Consider the following 20,140-nt stretch of genomic DNA (forward strand, 5'->3'; position numbering starts at 1 on the left):
ACAGGCTCTGGCTTCAAGAAGCTCCTACTCTGGTGGAGGATGAAAGTACAAAATAATTACATGAGTGCAAAATCTGTATGTACAGTTGTTACAGGATCACAGCCCAGGGAATCATCTAACCACCAGGAAAGGGCTCTCAGGTGGGGTGTCCTTTGTGATGTTGACAGATAAATAGGATTTTATCAGGAAGAAGGAAAAGCAGTATTCCAGAACAGATGTCACATTTACCTAGATTGGGAGGTAGGACTTGGGGATGGACTATATGGCACCAGTTAAGGATAATTTGTGGAGGATTATGCTTAGCTTTTCTGGCATGAATAAATGGATATGAATGAATGGATAGATGGAGGTGGCATTAACTGAAGGATACTGGAGGGGAAACATACCCACCTCTTCTGCTGGAGAAATGAGTTTAGTTTGGGATAAGTTGCATTTCAGATGCTTGTAGAATGTTCAGTACTTACTTCAGAATTTGGGTGTGAAGCTCATAGGGGTTAAAAGTAGATCTGAAAGTCATCATTATATATGTTACTAGAGGCCCAATGCACAAAATTCATACATAGGTAGGGTCCCTAGGCCTGGCCGGAGATCAGGGCCAATCTGTGGGGCAACCAGCGGGGTGATCGGGGCCTCCTGCTAGTACCCGCCTTGGCTGGCCTGGGGCCTGCGGGCTGGGGGCAGCTCCTGCATTGAGCATCTGCCCCTGGTGGTCATTATGCATCATAGCATTCTGCCATTTGGTCAATTTGCATATTAGGCTTTTATTATATAGGATAATTAAGTCCTAGGCATAAATGGAGCCATACACAGAGAGCATGAAGACATACAGGGTAAAGATAAGACCCTAGGGAAACAATATCTGAGAGATGGTCAGGAAGAAAAATCGGAAAGGAAATCTGAGGGGAATTTTGGGAAGGTACGAGGACAACCAAGAGAAGTTGGTGACTTACTGATTAAGAGGTGATGATTGTAAGGGATGCGTGGATAACTTTTGTTATTTGTTATTGAGAACTCATTAGGATGGGGACTAAAAGGTACTGTTGGACTGGACTTGACAAGTAGCACATTGGTAAGGTTACTGAGAAGAGTTCAGTACAGTGGACAGAAGGGATGAGAGAACCAAGTATTAGTGGTTTGGAACATAAATTAGAGCAGTGAACCTCAATGAATATGGGAGTGGAGGATGGGCAAATGTCCCTTGGGGACATATGTCAGTGCCTGAAATATCCTGAGTCAGAAGGGAAGAAAATGAGGATAAGTGAGTATAACTATTGTTGCAGGAAGTATGAAATTGAAGGGATGAGGAAGAATAGATGATAGCTATGTAGAATTATAAAAAGAAGGTTTTTTTAAATTTGTTTTTTTAACGTTTTGGAAACTTGTATGTCTGTGAGATCTGGAGAGAGGAATAGAGATTGACTGAGGTTTTAAACATGAGCAGAGATGATGTAGGGGAGCAAGGTCCAGAAGAAGGCTGGTAACCAAATCCTCACTGGAGATAGGACAAGAGGAAATAAGGATGGGCGATAATTTGGGGCGGGGGGGCGGAGAATGAGGATACAGCAATTGAGATAGGGTGAAGTAAGAGACAAGGTTATCCTAATGGTGTGAAGAAATCAGAATGGAATAGCAAGTTCCAGAAGGCAACCTTGAAGGAATGGGAATTAAAATATAAGCAAGAGGCTTTAGTGAATAGTGTCAAGAACTCAGCTAAACCGGGAAACTCTCAGTCAATGAGTTATGGGTAATAGCAGGCCAAGAACAAGAGCAGGCAGCACATGGTTAGAATTCTCCACAGTTAGAGTTGGCAAATTGAATACTTTGAAAGGTAAAGGGAGAAAGGAAGTTGAGGTTATTGGTGAGTTTTATTGAAAGAGTGATCCATGGGTAATCTTAGTAAGAAAGAAGGTGATTTCTGGAGGGAGACTGGAAGTCTTGGAGAATAGGGAGGGCTAAAAGGATAGGAAGGTCTTGATAGAGTCGAGGAGCATGTTTAATGGGTTAATGCAGTGGTCGGCAAACTCAGTCAACAGAACGGCAAACTGCGGCGGCTCGCGAGCTGCAGTTTGCCGACCACTGGAATGGGTGGATCGAAGTCAGAGATGGAAATATAGTTGCTGGTGTTTAGGTTACTGTAATAGTTGTTTCTGGGTTTGCAGAGAAATTAAATCTAACTCAACAGGAATAACAGGGCTATGAATTTAGGTGTGATACATAGTTTGTAAAATTCCTGAAACTAATTTAGTGAGAAAAAAACTTCAAATACTCCCAGGCAGATCCCAGGACTGTTTTGTTCATTGTAGAATAATCAGCACCTGGCACATGGTCAGAGATTAGTAAATATTTGTTGAATGAAAGGCATCCTTCTAGAGTCTTTGTTGCCCAGGTAGTTTAGAATGCCAGAACATTTTGTTTCACATCTGACACCTAGTGGTATTGTACTCATATTACAATTACGTGGCAGCATTTTCTTTCTACTGTGAAGGAACTTATACAGATCAGTTGTACAACTGATTCTGTTCCTGAAACAAATTTCCGAGATGGTTTGGGGCAGTTTTACTGCTAGCATTTCCAGGGCTATAATTTGAACCCACCAGCAGTAAATATTAATTGAGCATCTACTATATGCCAGGCACTATTTTATGTGTTGGAGATTTGCATGGAGGGTATGTTCTCTTGCATATGTGAACTCACTGAATTTGAATACATAGCCTGAGCATTCCATTGGGAATTTAATTTAGGATACTACTGTGATTTTACATGTGAAACATTTCTAAATTTATTTCTCAGCTTTTGGTGTTATCTCCATGACATGACTTGCTGATTTTCCTTAATGTTGAGTCAGCATTTAGGAAGCTGAACGTAGGATTGAGTTTGTTGTCTGCTTACGTTATCCATCCTGAGCAGAATACTACATACTCTGGAGAACCATGAGAGATTTCCAGAGTATGTAGTTGTTGTCATTCCTTTAAAAAAAAAAAAAAGTAAAATTCTTATTTGTTAGTGGTGCATACTGAATATTTAAAGGATTTATGAATGAATAGATGTGATATCTGGAATTTGCTTTAAAATGTTTTAGGAAAATGAAGAGTAGTGTAAATGAAACAAATTGATAGATTTTTAATAATTAGTTGTATTCATGGGGGTTTAGTCTACCTTTTTCTTTACTTTTGTGCATTGGGCATTTTCCACAGTAAAAAGGAAAAAAAAATTAGATGGGTGTGGGTTGAAAGAAAGTTTATCATGATTAAGTTAGAACATGGTCTGCTTTTAAATATTTAACAGATTTCCTGATTTCATTTTGCCCTATTTGGTATTACTTGAAAATCAGGTTGAGTAGAGAAAGAGTATGTTTTTGCTTATAATACATAGAATGTGATTGAGACTTGGCAGGTGACATTCTACTGACAGTGTCCAGAGATTATTGGAATTTTGGGTCTGAAGCTCCTGCTAATTGTTAAAACTAGTAGATTGGAGACTTGGGAGATTTAAAGTACTAGCCATCACCCTGGAAATGGGAGCCTCTTAAGTGGAAATTTGTGGAGCGCCTAGATTTAATAAGCTGGCATATATATTTTTTCCCCTTAGTGCTTCTACTCTTTATCAGAGGGAAAAAGTACCTAATAATGTGCCGTCCTAGTCTTCTGAAATTGGATTTTGCTTAATTCTTTATCATCTAGGATGTATTTATCATATGAAACCTAGGGATTTTTTATGCTAGGCAATGTGTCTCTATTAAGCTCTTAAGATAATTATGTATGCCCATCAGTAAATCCAACCCCCATAATAAAAATTAGAAGCCTATTTTCAACAATAAAAAATAACCATTATGAAATATTTCAGGCTAACAGAAAATATAGGGGAAAATGTAACGTCTAAATGCTTGCCATCTTTCTTTGTTATCTTAACATTTCAGCCTCTCTCATCCATGCCTCTCATACATGTCTTCCCCCACCAGAGCTCCTAGGCAAAACTGACTGTAAGCATATATTTTATACTACTCTCCACATTTTTTTTTTCCCTCAGAGCTAATCATGAGCCTGAATTTGGTGCTTATTACTCCTGTTTTGTTTTTTGCCTTAGTGGATCTATAATTCCTGACTTATGCTCAATAAATTCTTCTACGTGCCCCTTTTTTATTATGGCAATCTATTATCCATCATGGAGAAGTAAAGATCATTTTTTATCATTCAGACTTAACTTTGATATTACTTTAATCTCCATTACAGTTTCATTTATTTTTGGTCTGAAAATAGATATTAATTTCAGTAAGCTATTTAATTGATTTTCTTTAAATAATTGATGCCTGGAGCTCTAATATTCTATTACGTGATGTGCCTCTTCAGCTTTCCACTTTGTGGAGAGTATACTTTTTCCAGGGCTAATTTATAACTCACATTGAAGCAGTTTAATTTCAACTCCCTTCTCTTGTATAGAGATATAGTTGTTGTTTTTTTACAGCAAAGAAATTAATAAATAAAATACCTAAAAAGTAACTTATAATAAAAGCAGAGAAAATTTATTCTCATTAAAAAATTTTAATAGCATGTTGGAGAACTCTGAGAGAGAAGGGGGAGAAAAAGCTTAATCTCGGTGATAGCCATTATTTTCTATTTCTTTACTTTTGCTTAAAATATGGGTATTTCTTTGTGTAATGTATATATTTTTTCAATCTGTTAAGAAATATATTTCTTCTGTTCTCAGAAATATAGGATTCCCTGGCCTAGGCTTATCTATTCTATGGAACTTCATTATAGGGCTCTTTAATTTTGAAATAAATTAAATGTTGCAGGTGATTTTGTATTCGTGCTTTAAATCATCTTTCTGACTGACAAAGCCCAAGGTCTAAAGATGAAGCACTCTGGATTTAGACCCCAGTCTCTTTGAAAATGGGTGTGTATGTCGTTCCTGTCAACTGCGGGAAATATTTTAGTACAGTCTTCCTTACTTTTCTACCTTCTTTTCTTTAGTCTTTTTTCTTTTTTTCCTTTGGTCAACATTCTAGACTTCCCCATAGTGTGACAATTGAGGTTGTATACTACCTCAACCAGTCTTTATCCAGCCCCTGATGTGTGATGAGCCCTCTGACCCTGATCACCACTGATCTGTATGTTGACCTTCTGAAGGTTTATCATCAGACAAGCATAGTAATAAGTAACATTTATTAAATATCTACTTGTATTGGACATTATGTGAGCATTTTAATGGATTATCTGTTTTTAATACTGAGAGCAACCTTGCTTGGAAGGAATCCTATATAATAAAGAGGTAATATGCAGATGGTCCTTGTGCCCTCCTGCCCCTGCGCCAGGGCCGGGGGACCTGAGGCCGCACCCCCTGCCTGGCGCCAGGCCAGGGTACCTGAGGCTATGTCTCCCTCCCTGCAGGGCTTGACGGGGGTAGGGCCGGCCAGGTCTGGGTCTCACGTGATTTCAAGGTGTGTGGGGTGGGCAGGGACTTGACTCTGGGTCCTGCGGTGCACCCCAGACTCTGACAGGAGGGAAATTTTCATATACATTTTACTAATTTTCTTTCATCTCTGACACTTCTATTATAGAGAATAGGCAAATAGCAATATTAAAATATTTCCTCTAATTCCCTTTTAATGTGCATGAATTTTGTGCACCGGGCCACTAGTAAATAAATATTTGTCTAATTGCCCTAGCCGGTTTGGCTCAGTGGATAGAGTGTTGGCCTGTGAACTGAAAGGTCCCAGGTTCGATTCCAGTCAAGGGCACATGCCCAGGTTGTGGGCTCGATCCCCAGTGGGGGACTTGCAGGAGGCAGCTGATCCACCATGATTCTCTCTCATGGATTTTGCTATCTCTCTCTCCCTCTTCCGTCCTCTCTGAAATCAACAAAAGTATAAAAAAAAAAATAAATTAAAAAATTCACTTTGAGATATGGTTGCCTAATAAAATACAGGAGGCTATGGATTACATTTGAATCTCTGATAGGTAACTAATAATTTTCAATACAAGTATGTACCAAATATTGTGGAATCTGGAAATCCTACTTGGAAAATAAGTGGTGGAGCCGAGATTTTAAACCATATAGTCAGGTCACAGGGCCCACGCTCTGACCTACTTACTGCATGATACTGGAAATGGAGAATAAAAATCATGTCTACCTGCTTGTTTATCCAATGTTTGTTTGGCAGCTACTACCTAAGGGTGTCTCAAAAAAATGTCCACACACTTTAACAACTGATAGCTCAATTTTGAAAATGAAATATATTTTAATAAACACTGCCTTTATAATTATTCAAAATGTCTCTATGCATTTTTTGGATATCCTATATATATATTATTTTTTTATTCAGTTATGTTTTTTCTCCGTACTGACTATATTTATTATAATATAAAAGTATGTGCATGGTTTCTGATTTCAAAGTCTAATATTCAACTTCAGGTAAATTCATGTATGCTTTTTTTTGTTCTCTTGTTTAAATCTTTACTAATTGTATATTAAATAGCATAAAATGAAACTTTGTCTGTACTTGGTCATTTTAGCCATTCTTGTCCATGTAAGATTATTGTATTTTTACTTCCTTTTTCTCAAATATAGAAAGACTTAATTACATGTGGGTGCTAAAAGGAAACATTTTCGTTTTCTTTTGATAAGGTCAAGGAAATGACACATGAATAAGGTATTTAAACTGTCCTTTGTGTTCTTAAAAAAAACCACAAGAAATTATAAAATACAAATGTAGAATTGAAGAGGCTTTTGCTAAGAATTGCCAGGGAAGCCGTTTGACGCTGCCAAATTGTCATACAGAAGTGAGGAGTCATTTTTCCTGGAGAATTGCCAGAATTCAGGATCAAGCTCTTAGTTTTTCATATCTAGACACTGATTTACAAAAAATTAAGACGCAAGAGATTGAATAATACACTTTAAACTTGATACCATGGCTTTCCAATTTCAGTAGAATTGCAGAGAGCAAATATTAAAAAGAAGTCACTGTTCAAATTAATGAACCAAGTGTTTAACTCAAGACTTGGAGTTAAAGAATATGGAAATTGAGGAGACGTATATTTCGTAGTGACCCAGCCTGTAATTAATGGATATCTGTGGGAAATTGTTTCTGTGATATAGGTGATATCTAGGTAGTAATAGCAAGTCAGAATTTTGGAGAAAGTCCAGAAAGGAAAGCCCAGAAACAAGAATCAAAAGTATAGGTTTCAGCAGATAAAATAGGGCTTGCTATAGGATTGGGCTCTTTTTTAGTCTGTTTCATATTTCATTTAGTCTACTCATATGTTTTCAGGCATAGCGTATTGAGGGACTTGTCATTGGCAAAGTGTCATTTTTTTTTACACAAGTAGTCATTACAAAATTAGCATTTCCTTTATTGAATTTAGAATCAAATTATTTTGGACTACATCTATTTGGTATAAGTAAAATTTTCTATCAAAAATTTCTAAAGTCACTACATTGCTACTCAGCCAACTTTTTATTATTTTGTAGAATTCATTAATGGTCATTGACATTTTATATTTTTAAATAACTAAGTCTGGTGTTATCAACTTTGGGACACAGTAAGAAAATTGTTCCTTCTTTTTATTATATAAATTTTTTCATGCAAGCAATGACCTGATACAACAAAACTTATTAAACCCTCAAGCCTCGAGCCAAGAGAAATTAGATGGTTTACCTAATGCCACCTGTTGTAAACGCTGAGTTGGCCAGCAAGGGACCTAACCTGATTACCAATTTGATTAGAATTAAGTATTGCATCCTTTCTAATTAATTGTAAGTGAATTGTTTACTTGTATTTCGTAAAGCTTGACAAATGAATAAGTAATTCAGTTCTTTTTGAAGCAGCATGGAGCACCATGTTCACATTTCAACCTGGGTTCAAATCTCTGCTCTCTTTGCAAGTAGTCAGTCTCTGCTTCTTCCTCAGTCCAGTGTGGTATTGGGATCACAGCGCCCATCATGAAGACTCGTGAGAATTAATAAGTTTACTCATTAATTGAATAATGACTTATGGAATGCCTGCTCTGTGTCAGGTTTTGTCATAAGTGTCATGGATATAAGGGAACATGACAGAATCCCTGCTCTTTAATTTAGTGGGAGAGACATACAACCAATATGTAAGCAAATAAAAATGTAATTTCAGGTAGTGAGTGATAGCTTTTATGAAAGAAAATAAAGCATGGCATATACAGAAAAATTCCCCCAGCTTTTTAAAAAAACTTTTTCAAAGTATAGCTCATTGATTCACCAATTAACATATTGCTATGTTTGCTTTATCCATGTTTGCATCTGGGTGTGTGGGTATCTTGGTTTATTTTTCCCCCTCAAATCATTTGAAAATAAAGTTGCAGATATAATTAGTCCCTAAGTACTTTAAGAATTAGGACATTCTTTTATGTAGTAGGAATTTGACTATTATTAGTTCTCTTTTTCCTCCTAAACCTCATGGAGAAAGCACTCATGGCTATCTGTCATAACTGTCATAGCTAATCAGAAGTGACAAAAGGATTTACAATATTTTCATGTTATCTGAATATAGAGAGAAGGCTGTATGGAATTTCCTTGGGAAGATATCTGATATATATATTTAATGTAGATTTATAGTATTTAAAATTGGATGAGATATTTTGAAAGTGTGTTTTTATAACCATTCAAAATCTTAATTATTGAGAACATAAAAATATGACACTCATCCTCATTTAAGCTATATACAAAAAAGAGTGGAAATATACATTTACCGAAGAATTACTTCCATTACATGCCATGCTGAGAGCATTCTAATGTTACCACATTTAGTCTTCTGAGAACCCCTTGAGGAGTATAAAAACATAGAATAATTATATTATAGGAAAAAAGTAATTATTTCTTTATGTAAAAATGTTTACTTAATTGCAATTGGACTATCAAATAACAAAGTAAGGATTTGAGTCCATATCTACTGGCTTCTAAAACACAAGCAATTTTCACTAAACCCTGTTGTTTTTTTTTAGTACTTGAGTTAGTCGTTCATTAATTAGGAAGACTTCTTTCAGAGTAAATAAGTATGTAAGGGGAGCTATTGATCAATATTTTTTTCCTGGGAACCTTCTTTTGGGCCACTTTTGTGATAACCTTCTAATAAAAGAGTAATATGCAAATTAACCATCACCCCGCTACACCCACCAGCCACGCCCACCAGCCACGCCCACCAGCCAATCAGGAGCAAATATGCAAATAAACCCAACCAAGATGGCTACCACCACAGAGAGCAGGAGGGAGGCATGGGTTTCCCCGGCAACGGAGGAAGCCAAGCTTTCCACCTGCCCTTGCCAGCCTAGGCCTCCACTCAAGGCTACAAAGTTTCAATGATAGAAGATACATAAAACCAAACAGAAATGGCGGCAGCCACGGAGCTGGAAAGAGCAGGAGGGTAGGGTTGCCCGCGACAATGGAGGAAGCCAAGCTTCTGCAGCCCTGGCCGGCCCAGGCCTCCGCTTAAGGCTACAAAGTTTCAATTATAGAAGATACATAAATCCCCAAAAAATGGCTCTGCTCCAGGCTACAAAGTTTCAATTGTAGAAGATAAATAAACCCCAGATACCAGGGCCTCTGCTTGGGTTGCCAGGGGGCGTGGCCAGACTGCAAACCACCACAGGCCCCTCACCCAGGCCTCCCCACGCCCCAAGGGAACCCCCACCCTGATCCGGGATACCCTTTAGGGCAAACCATCTGGCCCCCACCTGTGCACCAGGCCTCTATCCTATCTAATAAAAGAGTAATATGCAGATTGACCATCACTCCAACACACAAGATGGCTGCCCCATGTGGTCAAAGATCCTGCCCCCATGTGGACACAAGGTGGCCACCACAAGATGGCCAGCAGGGGAGGGCAGTTGGGAGGGACCAGGTCTCCAAGGGAGGGCAGTTGTGGGCGATCAGGCCAGCAGGGGAGGGCAGTTAGGGGTGACCCGGCTGGCAGAGGAGGGAAGTTGGGGGCGACCAGGCCTGCAGGGAAAGGCAGTTGGGAGGGACCCAGGCCTGCAGGGGAGAGCTGTTGGGGGGGACCAGGCCTGCAGGGGAGGGCAGTTAGGGGTGACCAGGCCTGCAGGGGAGGGCAGTTAGGGGAAAACAGGCTGGCAGGGGAGCAGTTAGGCATCAATCAGGCTGGCAGGGGAGTGGTTAGGGGGTGATAAGGCTGGCAGGCAGAAGTGGTTAGGGGCAATCAGGAAGGCAGGCAGGCGAGCATTTGGGAGCCAGCAGTCCTGGTTTGTGAGAGGGATGTTTGACTGCCCTCAAGGGGTCCCAGATTGGAGAGGGTGCAGGCTGGGCTGAAGGACACCCCTCCCCCCCCCTGCACGAATTTCGTGCACCGGGCCTCTAGTACCATGATAATAAAAATTCAGTTTTATATGGCAATCATTATGAGTTCTTTATATTTACATCCAATCATTTTCTGCCTTGCATTGCTATTTAACAAGTATTATTCTATTACTCCATGCATGTGTCTGTCATATTCTTCTTTAAGGTCAGGGCTGTGGTTCTCAAACTGGAGCGTGTTTCACAGTCACCTCAGAGTTTCCGATTCAATAGATCTGGGGTGGGGTCCAAAAGTTTGCACTTGTAATGCATTCCCTGATGAGAGTAATGCTGCTGGTCTGGGACCACTCTGAGAATCACTGTCTCCCCTTTTTTGTGTGTGTTTCCCTTTTTGTTCCCCATTCTACTTACCATGATGCTTATCATTTGGCTTAAATGTCCTCTTATCTGTGAATTTTTCCTTGGCTTCTAATTTACTGAAACTGTTAGTTGGTCTCAAATATTAGTATGTGTAAGGATCATCTGGAACACTTGTTATCTCAGCAGGTTTCTGATTGGACCCGGAACATTGGTTTTTAGCAAGCACCTTAGATGTTACTGTAGATGGTTCATGGACAGCAATTTATGAAATACTTGACTCACAGAGGTGATCGTCTGCTCCTCGTAGTCAGGACTGTATGTGTTTTATACTACACTGAGTGGCCAGATTATTATGATCTCTGAATGCATAATAATCTGGTCACTCAGTGTATATCCTATATAATAAAAGGCTAATATGCAAATTGTCCCCTCGACCAGGAGTTCGACCAGCAGTCAGGCTGGCCAACCACCCATGTCCCCTCTCCCTGGCCAGGCTGGCCGGACCCCATGCATGCACGAATTCATGCACCGGGCCTCCAATATATATACTGAGTGGCCAGATTATTATGCATTCAGAGATCATAATAATCTGGCCACTCTGTTTAGTGCCATTCTTTGTATGTTTCTCTCCCACCAGAATCCTTAAGGGGGAAGGACTGTGCCTTATTTGTTGTAATAACTTAAAGCTTATTTAGCACAAGGCAAGGTTAAAAAGTGGTAGTGAGTAGTGCCTGTGTAATCTACCTATGACCTTGGAGAATTTACTTAATCTCTCTGAGCCTCAGTTTCTTTTTTTATGCAATGGTGATAGTAATACTTACTTGCTATGGAAATTAGCTCTCAGGTGTGCACAGTACTTAGTGTAGTAATTTACACATAGAATGTACCCAGTAAATGGACACTATTACTATTGTTGTTTTATGGAAGAAGCAAAATAATCGTTTGAATTAGGGAAAACTCCTAAATTATGATTTTAGCATACAAATTTAGGGTATGTATTTAATACTCATTCAAAATCATTAATTGTTTCAATTAAATTACTTTTTACATTTTGATATTTCAATAAAATATTGTGAAATTAAACTATGCCTTGGGCTTTATTTTCCCTCCACAGGAAAACAAAGAAACCGCTTGGAACCAATGGATACCATATTTGTTAAGCAGGTTAAAGAAGGAGGACCTGCTTTTGAGGCCGGATTATGCACAGGTGCTGATATTCTTCTTTACACAACACCTTTTTATTTCTTTTCACTCCATTTTTTTCTTCTTCCATATTTCACTTCCTAATTTTTCCTTAGTTATACTTTTGCCTGTTTCTGCCTTTTCTTCACATCTATTATTATTGTTTTTTGAAACCTAATTGATTGTTTATTGGTACCAAAATAGATGGGTTTGAACAGAAAAACTTAATGTAAATTATAAATTGTGGGCAGTTTGGGTTACCATTCAGATAATGGACTCTCAGAGTCCCTTTTAAAGAACCTATTTTGCACACATTTCATTTTTAAAAAATATGTATTTTTATTGATTTCAGAGATTAAGGGAGAGGGAGAGAGAGATAGAAACATCATTGATGAGAGAGAATCATTAATCTGCTGCCTCCTGCACTCCCCACACTGGGTATCAAGCCCACAACTCAGGCATATGCTCTGACCAGAAATCATTCCATGACCTCCTGGTTCATAGGTCAACCACTGAGCACACCGGCCGGGCTGCACACATTTTATTTTGACAAAAGATTACAAGGTAGGAAAATGATGAAGAGTATTTGTTGACATAATTGAAATAATCTTCTTGGATCTCCTAGTTCTGAAAGTACCTCATCATAATTAATTAATTTGCAGCACAAAAAGTAGCTTAACTCTTTAATGCAGTGCAAGCCTAGCCTCATCTGTAGGTATCAGTGAATATAATCTGATAGCTGTTTGTTCTAAAATGTTTTGTGATTTTAATAAAAACTAAGTAGAGATTTCATTTACATTCTTGCACACTCTAAAAAAGTTATTATTTTCTCTTGTTTTTGAATATGAAATAATTTAAAATGGGTATTAGTAAAAAAACTATCTTTTATTAGCTTTTGAATAAAATGTCTTTTTATCTACAGATAAATTTCAGATATCAGTAGTGTGTGTCATTGCTAAGATTTATTAGGGTGCATTGTTACCTACCTTTATTACTTACCTTAATTGTCTCTTTCATTACACTTAAAGTAATCCTAATTTCAATATCATTAATATGTATAATGTGCATGTGAGTGCACATATGGGATTCCATTTCCGAGAAGGTATCACCCATCACATTCTAAGCCTCACAAGGTTGAGAAGATGAAATGGAGATACTGTGATAAGCACATACAAAGGACATTTTTTCCTTTATTCCTTTTTTGCCTGTCCTTTTTCTCCCAGTCTTTTCCTTTCTACTCCCCTGAGTTTTTCTGAGTAATCCAAATGTCTGTTTCCCTATTAAAATGAAGAATACATTAAACCATGTGCATACCCATATTTAAGTTCTGTCATACAGTGCTAATCAATAAACTAAATAGATTGGGAGAATACTACAAGTAAGTAAGCTGTATAGAATTAGACACCAAAGTACTAAAACAGTTGTTTAAGTTTATTGAATAATGTTTCTCTATCACAAATGACAGAGTAAACAGGAAAACTACAACTCAGAAAATAGCTGATAGAGGCATAAATAGTAGAGCTATGGTCACTCAGTGACTATACCTTTTGAGGTATCTAAATTCATCAATGACTAGACCTCTTATCTAAAACATGGCTAGCCTATACAATAAAAGGCTAATATGCAAATTGTCCCCTCGACTGGGAGTTCAACCAGGGGGCGGGGCCTGCCAGCCAGTCGCCCACGGCCCCTCCCCTGGCCAGCCCCCACCTGTGCATGAATTCCTGCACCAGGCCTCTAGTATTTCATAAGAAGCCAGATATATTAAAGTTTAGATTTATTTTTAATGAGCAATGATACATTAAAAAACAAGTGTGTTACTCAAGGCATATTTCAAAAGTATTCATAAGTGACTTTCTTTAGAAATTCTTCATGTGATTTTTTTTTTTAATCTTCTTTGAAGGTGACCGAATTATAAAAGTCAATGGAGAAAGTGTTATTGGAAAGACCTATTCCCAAGTAATTGCTTTAATTCAGAACAGGTAAGATTCTTGAAATACAATTAATTTTGCCAAAGGTGGGTTTTGTAAATCAGTGGAGCAAGTAGATTGAATACAACATTGTACTTCTATAGGAAATTGGTGTGATGTGGAGATGTGGAACTTTGTCTTAAAGTGGATAATGCACTTGGGAGTTGCCAGGAAGAAACTCCAGAGGATAGCTTAGTTGGTAGCTTTGCTTTGACAGTTTTATCAAACATGTGATTAAAATCCTTTAGAGTCATGCACTTTAGATTTTCTGTAAGTTTCCCACTTTTATTTGAAGTGACAAATGTTAATTTGTTTACAAAAATATATAAATAAATGCATACATAATTGATTTTAAAACCTCTTACTGCCCTGGTTTGTGTGGCTTAGTTGGTTGGGCATGTCCCATGCACCAAAAGGCTGGTGGTTTGATTCCCTGTCAGAGCACATACCCAGGTTGCAGGCTCGATCCCCAGTAGGTGGGGCGAATGAGGCAGCCAATCAATGTTTTTTTCTCTCTTCCCCTTTCTCTCTCTCTCTCTCTCTCTAAAATCAATAAAAATGTATTTAAAAAAACAAACAAAACCTCTTAGTAATCTTTAAATAGCTTATTGAATAATATTCCTTGGCTCAAATTTATTCATTTGTTTTAACAAATATAGCAAGAAATTATCTTTTTTAATCTATTTGTCTGCCTGCATTGTACAGAATGATAGAATTTTGAGTTCTAAAGCTAAATAAATATTTGTAGAGTGACTATCTATAAGACCTCAAAGATAGTTTAGTCCTACACTCTTTTTCTCTACCACACACCTAGAAAATTTTTTTAAAATTACAAATAAAGAAATTGAAAGCCAAAAAGGTTACCATATTGAATTTCTGTCAAGAGTATGCATGAATCTGGGGTCTAATTTCTAGATAATCACTACTGTAGGTTTTTCCCAGATTAAGATATATTAACTTTTGGATTATATAGTGTCTTATATTATCCATCCCCACCTGTCTGTAACTAAGTTGAAGATTTTTATTTTATAAAGATGTCTATCAAGCTTCTCTAACAATGTCTGAGACTATAACTTGTTAGTTACACAGATGCCCTAATATATTGTCATTTTTACAGTTAGATAATGTGATCATGACTTACTGATCTGAGAGTATTCTTACTATTTTAATATATAATGACAATCTTAAAGAAAACAAATCTTAAATCTAACCTCTAATGTTGAAGTCTAGGTGTTTCTTACAGTGATACTAATTGATCTTAGAGTATTGAGGAGCCTTGGGGACTGGTGAAGCATCTGAAGTCTCTCCAGAGGCAGTGGGGAGATCCACCCCAAATTTCTTTTTCTTTGAAATAATTTAGATCATCGTAGATATACCAATATATTTTGTCAGCCTGCATTTTGAGGACTTTTAGTGTATTTGTTAACATGTCTTCTTTAAAAATAGGCTTTTCCAAGTGACCATAACTATAATCTTTGTTTCCCTCAAAATCCACATTATTTATTTATTTTCATTATTGGTGCAGTTCATCTTTCAAATGAAATAACATTCTTAATTTTTTAGCCAATGAAGCAATTTGAAAAATAGAGAAATCCTGTTTTATCATGATCCTATTTTCTTTCTTATTTTAAAAAAACCTATTTTTATTGATTTTAGACAGGAAGGGAGAGGGAGAGAGAAATAGAAACAACAGTGATGAGAGAGAGTCATTGATCGGCTGCCACCTGCATGCCCCCTACTGGGGATCGAGCCCAAAGCTCAGGCATGTCCCCTGACTGGGAATTGAACTGTGACCTCCTGTTCATAGGTCCATGCTTAACCATTAAGCCACACCGTCTGAGCCTATTTTCTTTTTAAAAATCGTGTTCCTTTTATCTGCTGTTGTTAGCAAATGGAAAATGAAGCACAAAGCCATTGAGATTCTGTAGTATATTAATGTACAATGTACCCTTGCAGAAGAATTTATCTAAACATCAATATGTATTTTCTACCAACTCTAAACATTGAAATACAAATACCTATGTATTTTACTAATTACATTCATGTGAACCTGTGGTTCTTACTGGTTTTCTATTTTCTTAGCATTTATAACCCCCCAAGTAAGGGTTCAAATCTACCAAAAAGAGACACCCATAAATTAGTAGAGTTTGTTGTTTTTTGTTGTTTGTTGATTGTTTTTTAATCTCTTGATTGTATTGGGGAAAATGCTACCTGATATTGTTAGGTTAGATATTGAAGCACTTGATGGGGATAGGACCACTCTCCTTGCCTTATCTAAATTCGATTCCAGGTTGCAAGACTCAATATAATTTACTCCTTTGAACTTTTTCATATGTAGAGAAATGGTCTATTATTTTGAACAGGAAATTTACAGTACCAAAATAAAATGAGATGCTGTGTTTTCCTGTAAAAGCTCTAAAATTCAATCATAAAGAAGAAAACACAGTAGTTGAAATACCATATTGTTTTAAAAAATAAGTTATAAATTGATCTCTCTCTCTCTCTCTCCCCTCCCACCCCCCTCCCCTTCCTTTTCCTTCTCCTTCTCCCTCTCCCTCTCCCTCTTCTTCTCCTTCTCCCTCTCTTCCCTCCTCCATTCTTCTTTCTAAAATTAATGAAAAAATAAATTGTGCCCAGCTGGTGTGGCTCAATGGTTGAGCAGCAACCCATGAACCAAAAGGTCACTGGTTTGACTCCTGGTCAGGGTACATGCCTGGGTTACAGGCTTGATCCCCAGTAGGGGCCATGCAGGAGGCAGCCTAATCGATGATTTCTCTCTCATTGATGTTCCTATCTCTCTATCCCTCTCCCTTCCCCATCACTACAATCAATAGAAACATTAAAAAAAAAAAGTTGTGATGGTGAACTCTGATTTTCTTCACCTCTGAGGACCAAAGGGAATATTTCAAAATGAGAATGCTTAATATTGCTTAAAATGTTAAATGTGAGGGATCTTTGGTTATTTTTATGTTCATGTACTTGTTAACTTGATAAATAGTGATAATATGTGCTAAAAATGTGTGATTTGTTCTGTTACTTGAAGTAAAATAATAACGACAAATTATATACTGATGAATTTTGTTCTAGGACTTTTTAATATAAGTAATATACTTTGTTTCTAAATTAAATTATGTTTCTAAATTATAAAAGAAGTCTTGACTGATTATGAATAGCTCAAATATATGGCAGGGTGATCTTTTTCATATATAATAAGTATATATGTGTATATGTGTGTGTGTATGTGTATATATATGTACATATATGTATATTTGAATTAATTTCATTTTAATGCTTGGGATTTTAAAAAATAAAGATTTTTTTAAAACCAAAACTTAAACTTTAATCAATTTAAGAAATACTTCTGAGTTAACTATTTTTTCCTTGATGTCTTTCTTACATATTCCCACCTTCCCTAAAATAGTATTTGTATATTTTCAATTTCAGTGATACAACATTGGAACTTAGTGTTATGCCAAAAGATGAAGACATTCTCCAAGTGGTAAGTTTTATTTATTCAAATATGAATTGTTTTTCTTTAGTCATGAGTGTTAATAAAAATCTTTATAGAGGAAATTGATTTTTAAAAAATTAAAAACTTTCTTGTTCAATTAGCAGAGTCTGGAATTTGCCACATTATTTAAAAAAAAAAAAAAAAAGACCATTGTCAGTATTTTGCAATTAAGTGATATGAAAATGTGTTATTGATTCCACAGTGAACTCTTCTTACTGTTGTCATTTGCAATGACATCCTTGGAGTTCACCCCAAATGTTGCTTTCTAGGTAGTCATGTGACCAAAAGCCAAACCTCAGGGTGCAAACCCTATCTGCAGAAATTAGAATATTTTTTCTAATATGAGAAATCTTATGAAAACCATTTCTTAATTTTCCAATAAGTATTACTGTTTATAAATTAGCAGGTAATTTTGTTTAACAGTATCAATTCCATTAGTAATATTCACAATAAATGAATCTACAACTTATGGGAAACATATTAAGGTCTTAGAGAGGAAATGAAACTATATTATTGAAAACTTTGGCATTTAAAGTATTTTTCTCATTTTTAGAAAAAAAATAAATTGAATGGAATACTTTCCTCCTTTAGTAAGCTTAAATATTGCTGAAAGTAAAAAGATGGTAAAATATAAAAATTTTATTTAAGAAATCAATATTTTTCCTCAATTAACTTTGCAATTCTGTAGAATAAAAGAGCATGAGCAAAACCATTAAGTTGTACACTAAAAGCTAACAATTAGATCTAGGAAATGGCAGTAGCCACTAAAGTTTTTTCTTTTTTATTCCTTTTAGTGAATAGTAGTTGTTTTTTTCTTATTCAAGAAAAATAGGGAACTTATAGAACCTTTGTGGTGGGAATGGAAATTGTGAAGTAATTATTTTCATTTGTAGGGCATTAGTTTGAACTTAGCTCAACAAAAGTCCTAAGTAATCTTCTGTGAACTTTTGTTTTTACAAAATGTCACTAAAGCTGATTCTAATGATTCAACTTATACACTGACATGTAAATATAATGAACTGAAACCCAGGGAATTCAACCTTGTATTTACAAGGTGTGTTGATTTTATTTGGGAATGGCTTTTTACTGATAACAGATTAACCATCTTAAGTACACAGTCTATTGGGGTTGGAGCCTCAGCAAGGAAGGTGCCACTATCCAAGGTGATCTGCCAAGGCATATAGAGCTAGGGGTAGAGTTCCTACCCTGAAGATAGCACAGAGTAAGAGAGTAGCAGACATAATCACTGCAGACCGTGGAAGTCACTAGATAAGAGATAGATAGGGTCTTCCTCTAGTGCTCCCCTTCAACAAGGACTAGGAAATGATAGACAGATGGCAGGGAAAGCTTTACCTTGTACCCTCTGTGCAATCTGGTGACTCAAGGACAGAATGTACTCCCAAAACAGAACTGTTTTCTCATCTTCAGTAGACGCTTTCCTTGCCAAAGTGAAGGCACTGGTTGGATGCAGTTTTGAGCAGTGCACATTTCACAGACTGGCTGGCATGGCACTAAATGCCCAGGGAAGGAAGCAAACATGGGATTACTGCCCCAGCCTGCTGTGTGGTTGATGAAGAGCAGCAGCCGCAGCGGAAGGAATAATTCTCTAATGATGCAGTCGGTGGAAAATTAGGTTAATTAATCTGTCTTGTTATATTACACTTAAGATAAATACGTTTAAAATAAAGGTAAAATACAAAGGGTTGCAAACAGAGGGGAAAATTGGTTCACTAGAATGACATGAGTAAATACATCTTCAAGGTTCATCAGTAAAGGGTGCTGGGATATTGTAACAGAAAACTCATTTTTAAAACATGTTACGTGGATCATAAGATATTAAAAGCTCTTACCCCTAATAATAAAAGAAAACCTCACTTGAAAACACAGCCTTTATTCACATTTGGATGTACTGTAATTCATTAGGAAACTGAAGGAGTGCATATAATTAATGCACTGTATGCATTGTTCCATTAGTACGGGGCAGTTTATTTTCTGCATAAATGCTGGAATAGCTACAAGTGTTATTTTTTTAAGTTATTACAAAACAAACAAACAAAAAGAATGTGGGATTTAAAAAAACTCATTACAAATGCTTCTGACAGATTCTAAAGCTAAAAAGTTCTATGAGGGGCCTTCAGAAGTATTTATGGTAGTCTTAAATCTGATATCCCAAATATATACTTATAAAGATGTATTTGTCCCATGAGATTGAATATTTATTGTAAAGAAAAAGTAAACATGACCATTTTTACAACCACTGTAAAAATTATTTACCCGAGAGAAGAAGCCTATCATAATTTGTATATGTTTGCTTGGGTAGGCCGGTTGGGTGTGTCCATGAAATTTTGTTCCTGAATTGATATACGGACCACATTACCAAACTCATCTTTGAGAGGACAGAGAAACTGTAGTTTGGTTTAAAACTTGACTCATGTAAGGACAGGTATAATGATAATAATAAATTTCATAATTTACAGGTGACAGTGATAGAATGTTGAAATACATGAAATAAAGTGAAGAAGAATTCATTATGTTATTAACTAGTGCTGGTCATAGTACTCCTGTTCCTGGCAGCTTAATTTTTTAAACCAACATATATTTTCTGGATTAATGATGTAATTAATTAATTACATTCATATTATTCACTTTGACAGTATTTTATAATGATACTTTAGATTGTGATATCTTAGTTTCATATTTGTAAGGTACTGTTACAAAACAAGAAGCATTTCCTGTTTCATTAAAAAAAAAAAATACAAAATGATTTTGTTAATGTCTTCAAAGCTCTGTGTGAATGAAATAGCCACCATCCATCAAGTCACCTAAACAGTGATGCTGGCTG

At 36.6% G+C, this 20,140-nt stretch overlaps 1 protein-coding gene across 12 annotated transcripts in view; it reads left to right on the forward strand.

Annotated features, from left to right (window-relative positions):
* The window catches only part of ARHGAP21 (Rho GTPase activating protein 21), a 141,169-nt gene that overhangs the window by 70,693 nt on the left and 50,336 nt on the right, over positions 1–20,140 (forward strand). For all 12 annotated transcript variants that reach the window (XM_080684786.1, XM_080684788.1, XM_080684791.1 and 9 more), the window contains 3 exons: positions 11,750–11,842; positions 13,721–13,799; positions 17,232–17,286. In XM_080684786.1, the coding sequence (XP_080540912.1) occupies positions 11,750–11,842; positions 13,721–13,799; positions 17,232–17,286 (227 nt within the window). The remainder of the gene's footprint in view (positions 1–11,749; positions 11,843–13,720; positions 13,800–17,231; positions 17,287–20,140) is intronic.

The sequence above is a fragment of the Plecotus auritus genome (genome assembly GCF_963455305.1).
Source record: "Plecotus auritus genome assembly, chromosome: 1".
Classification (NCBI taxonomy): Eukaryota; Metazoa; Chordata; class Mammalia; order Chiroptera; family Vespertilionidae; genus Plecotus; species Plecotus auritus.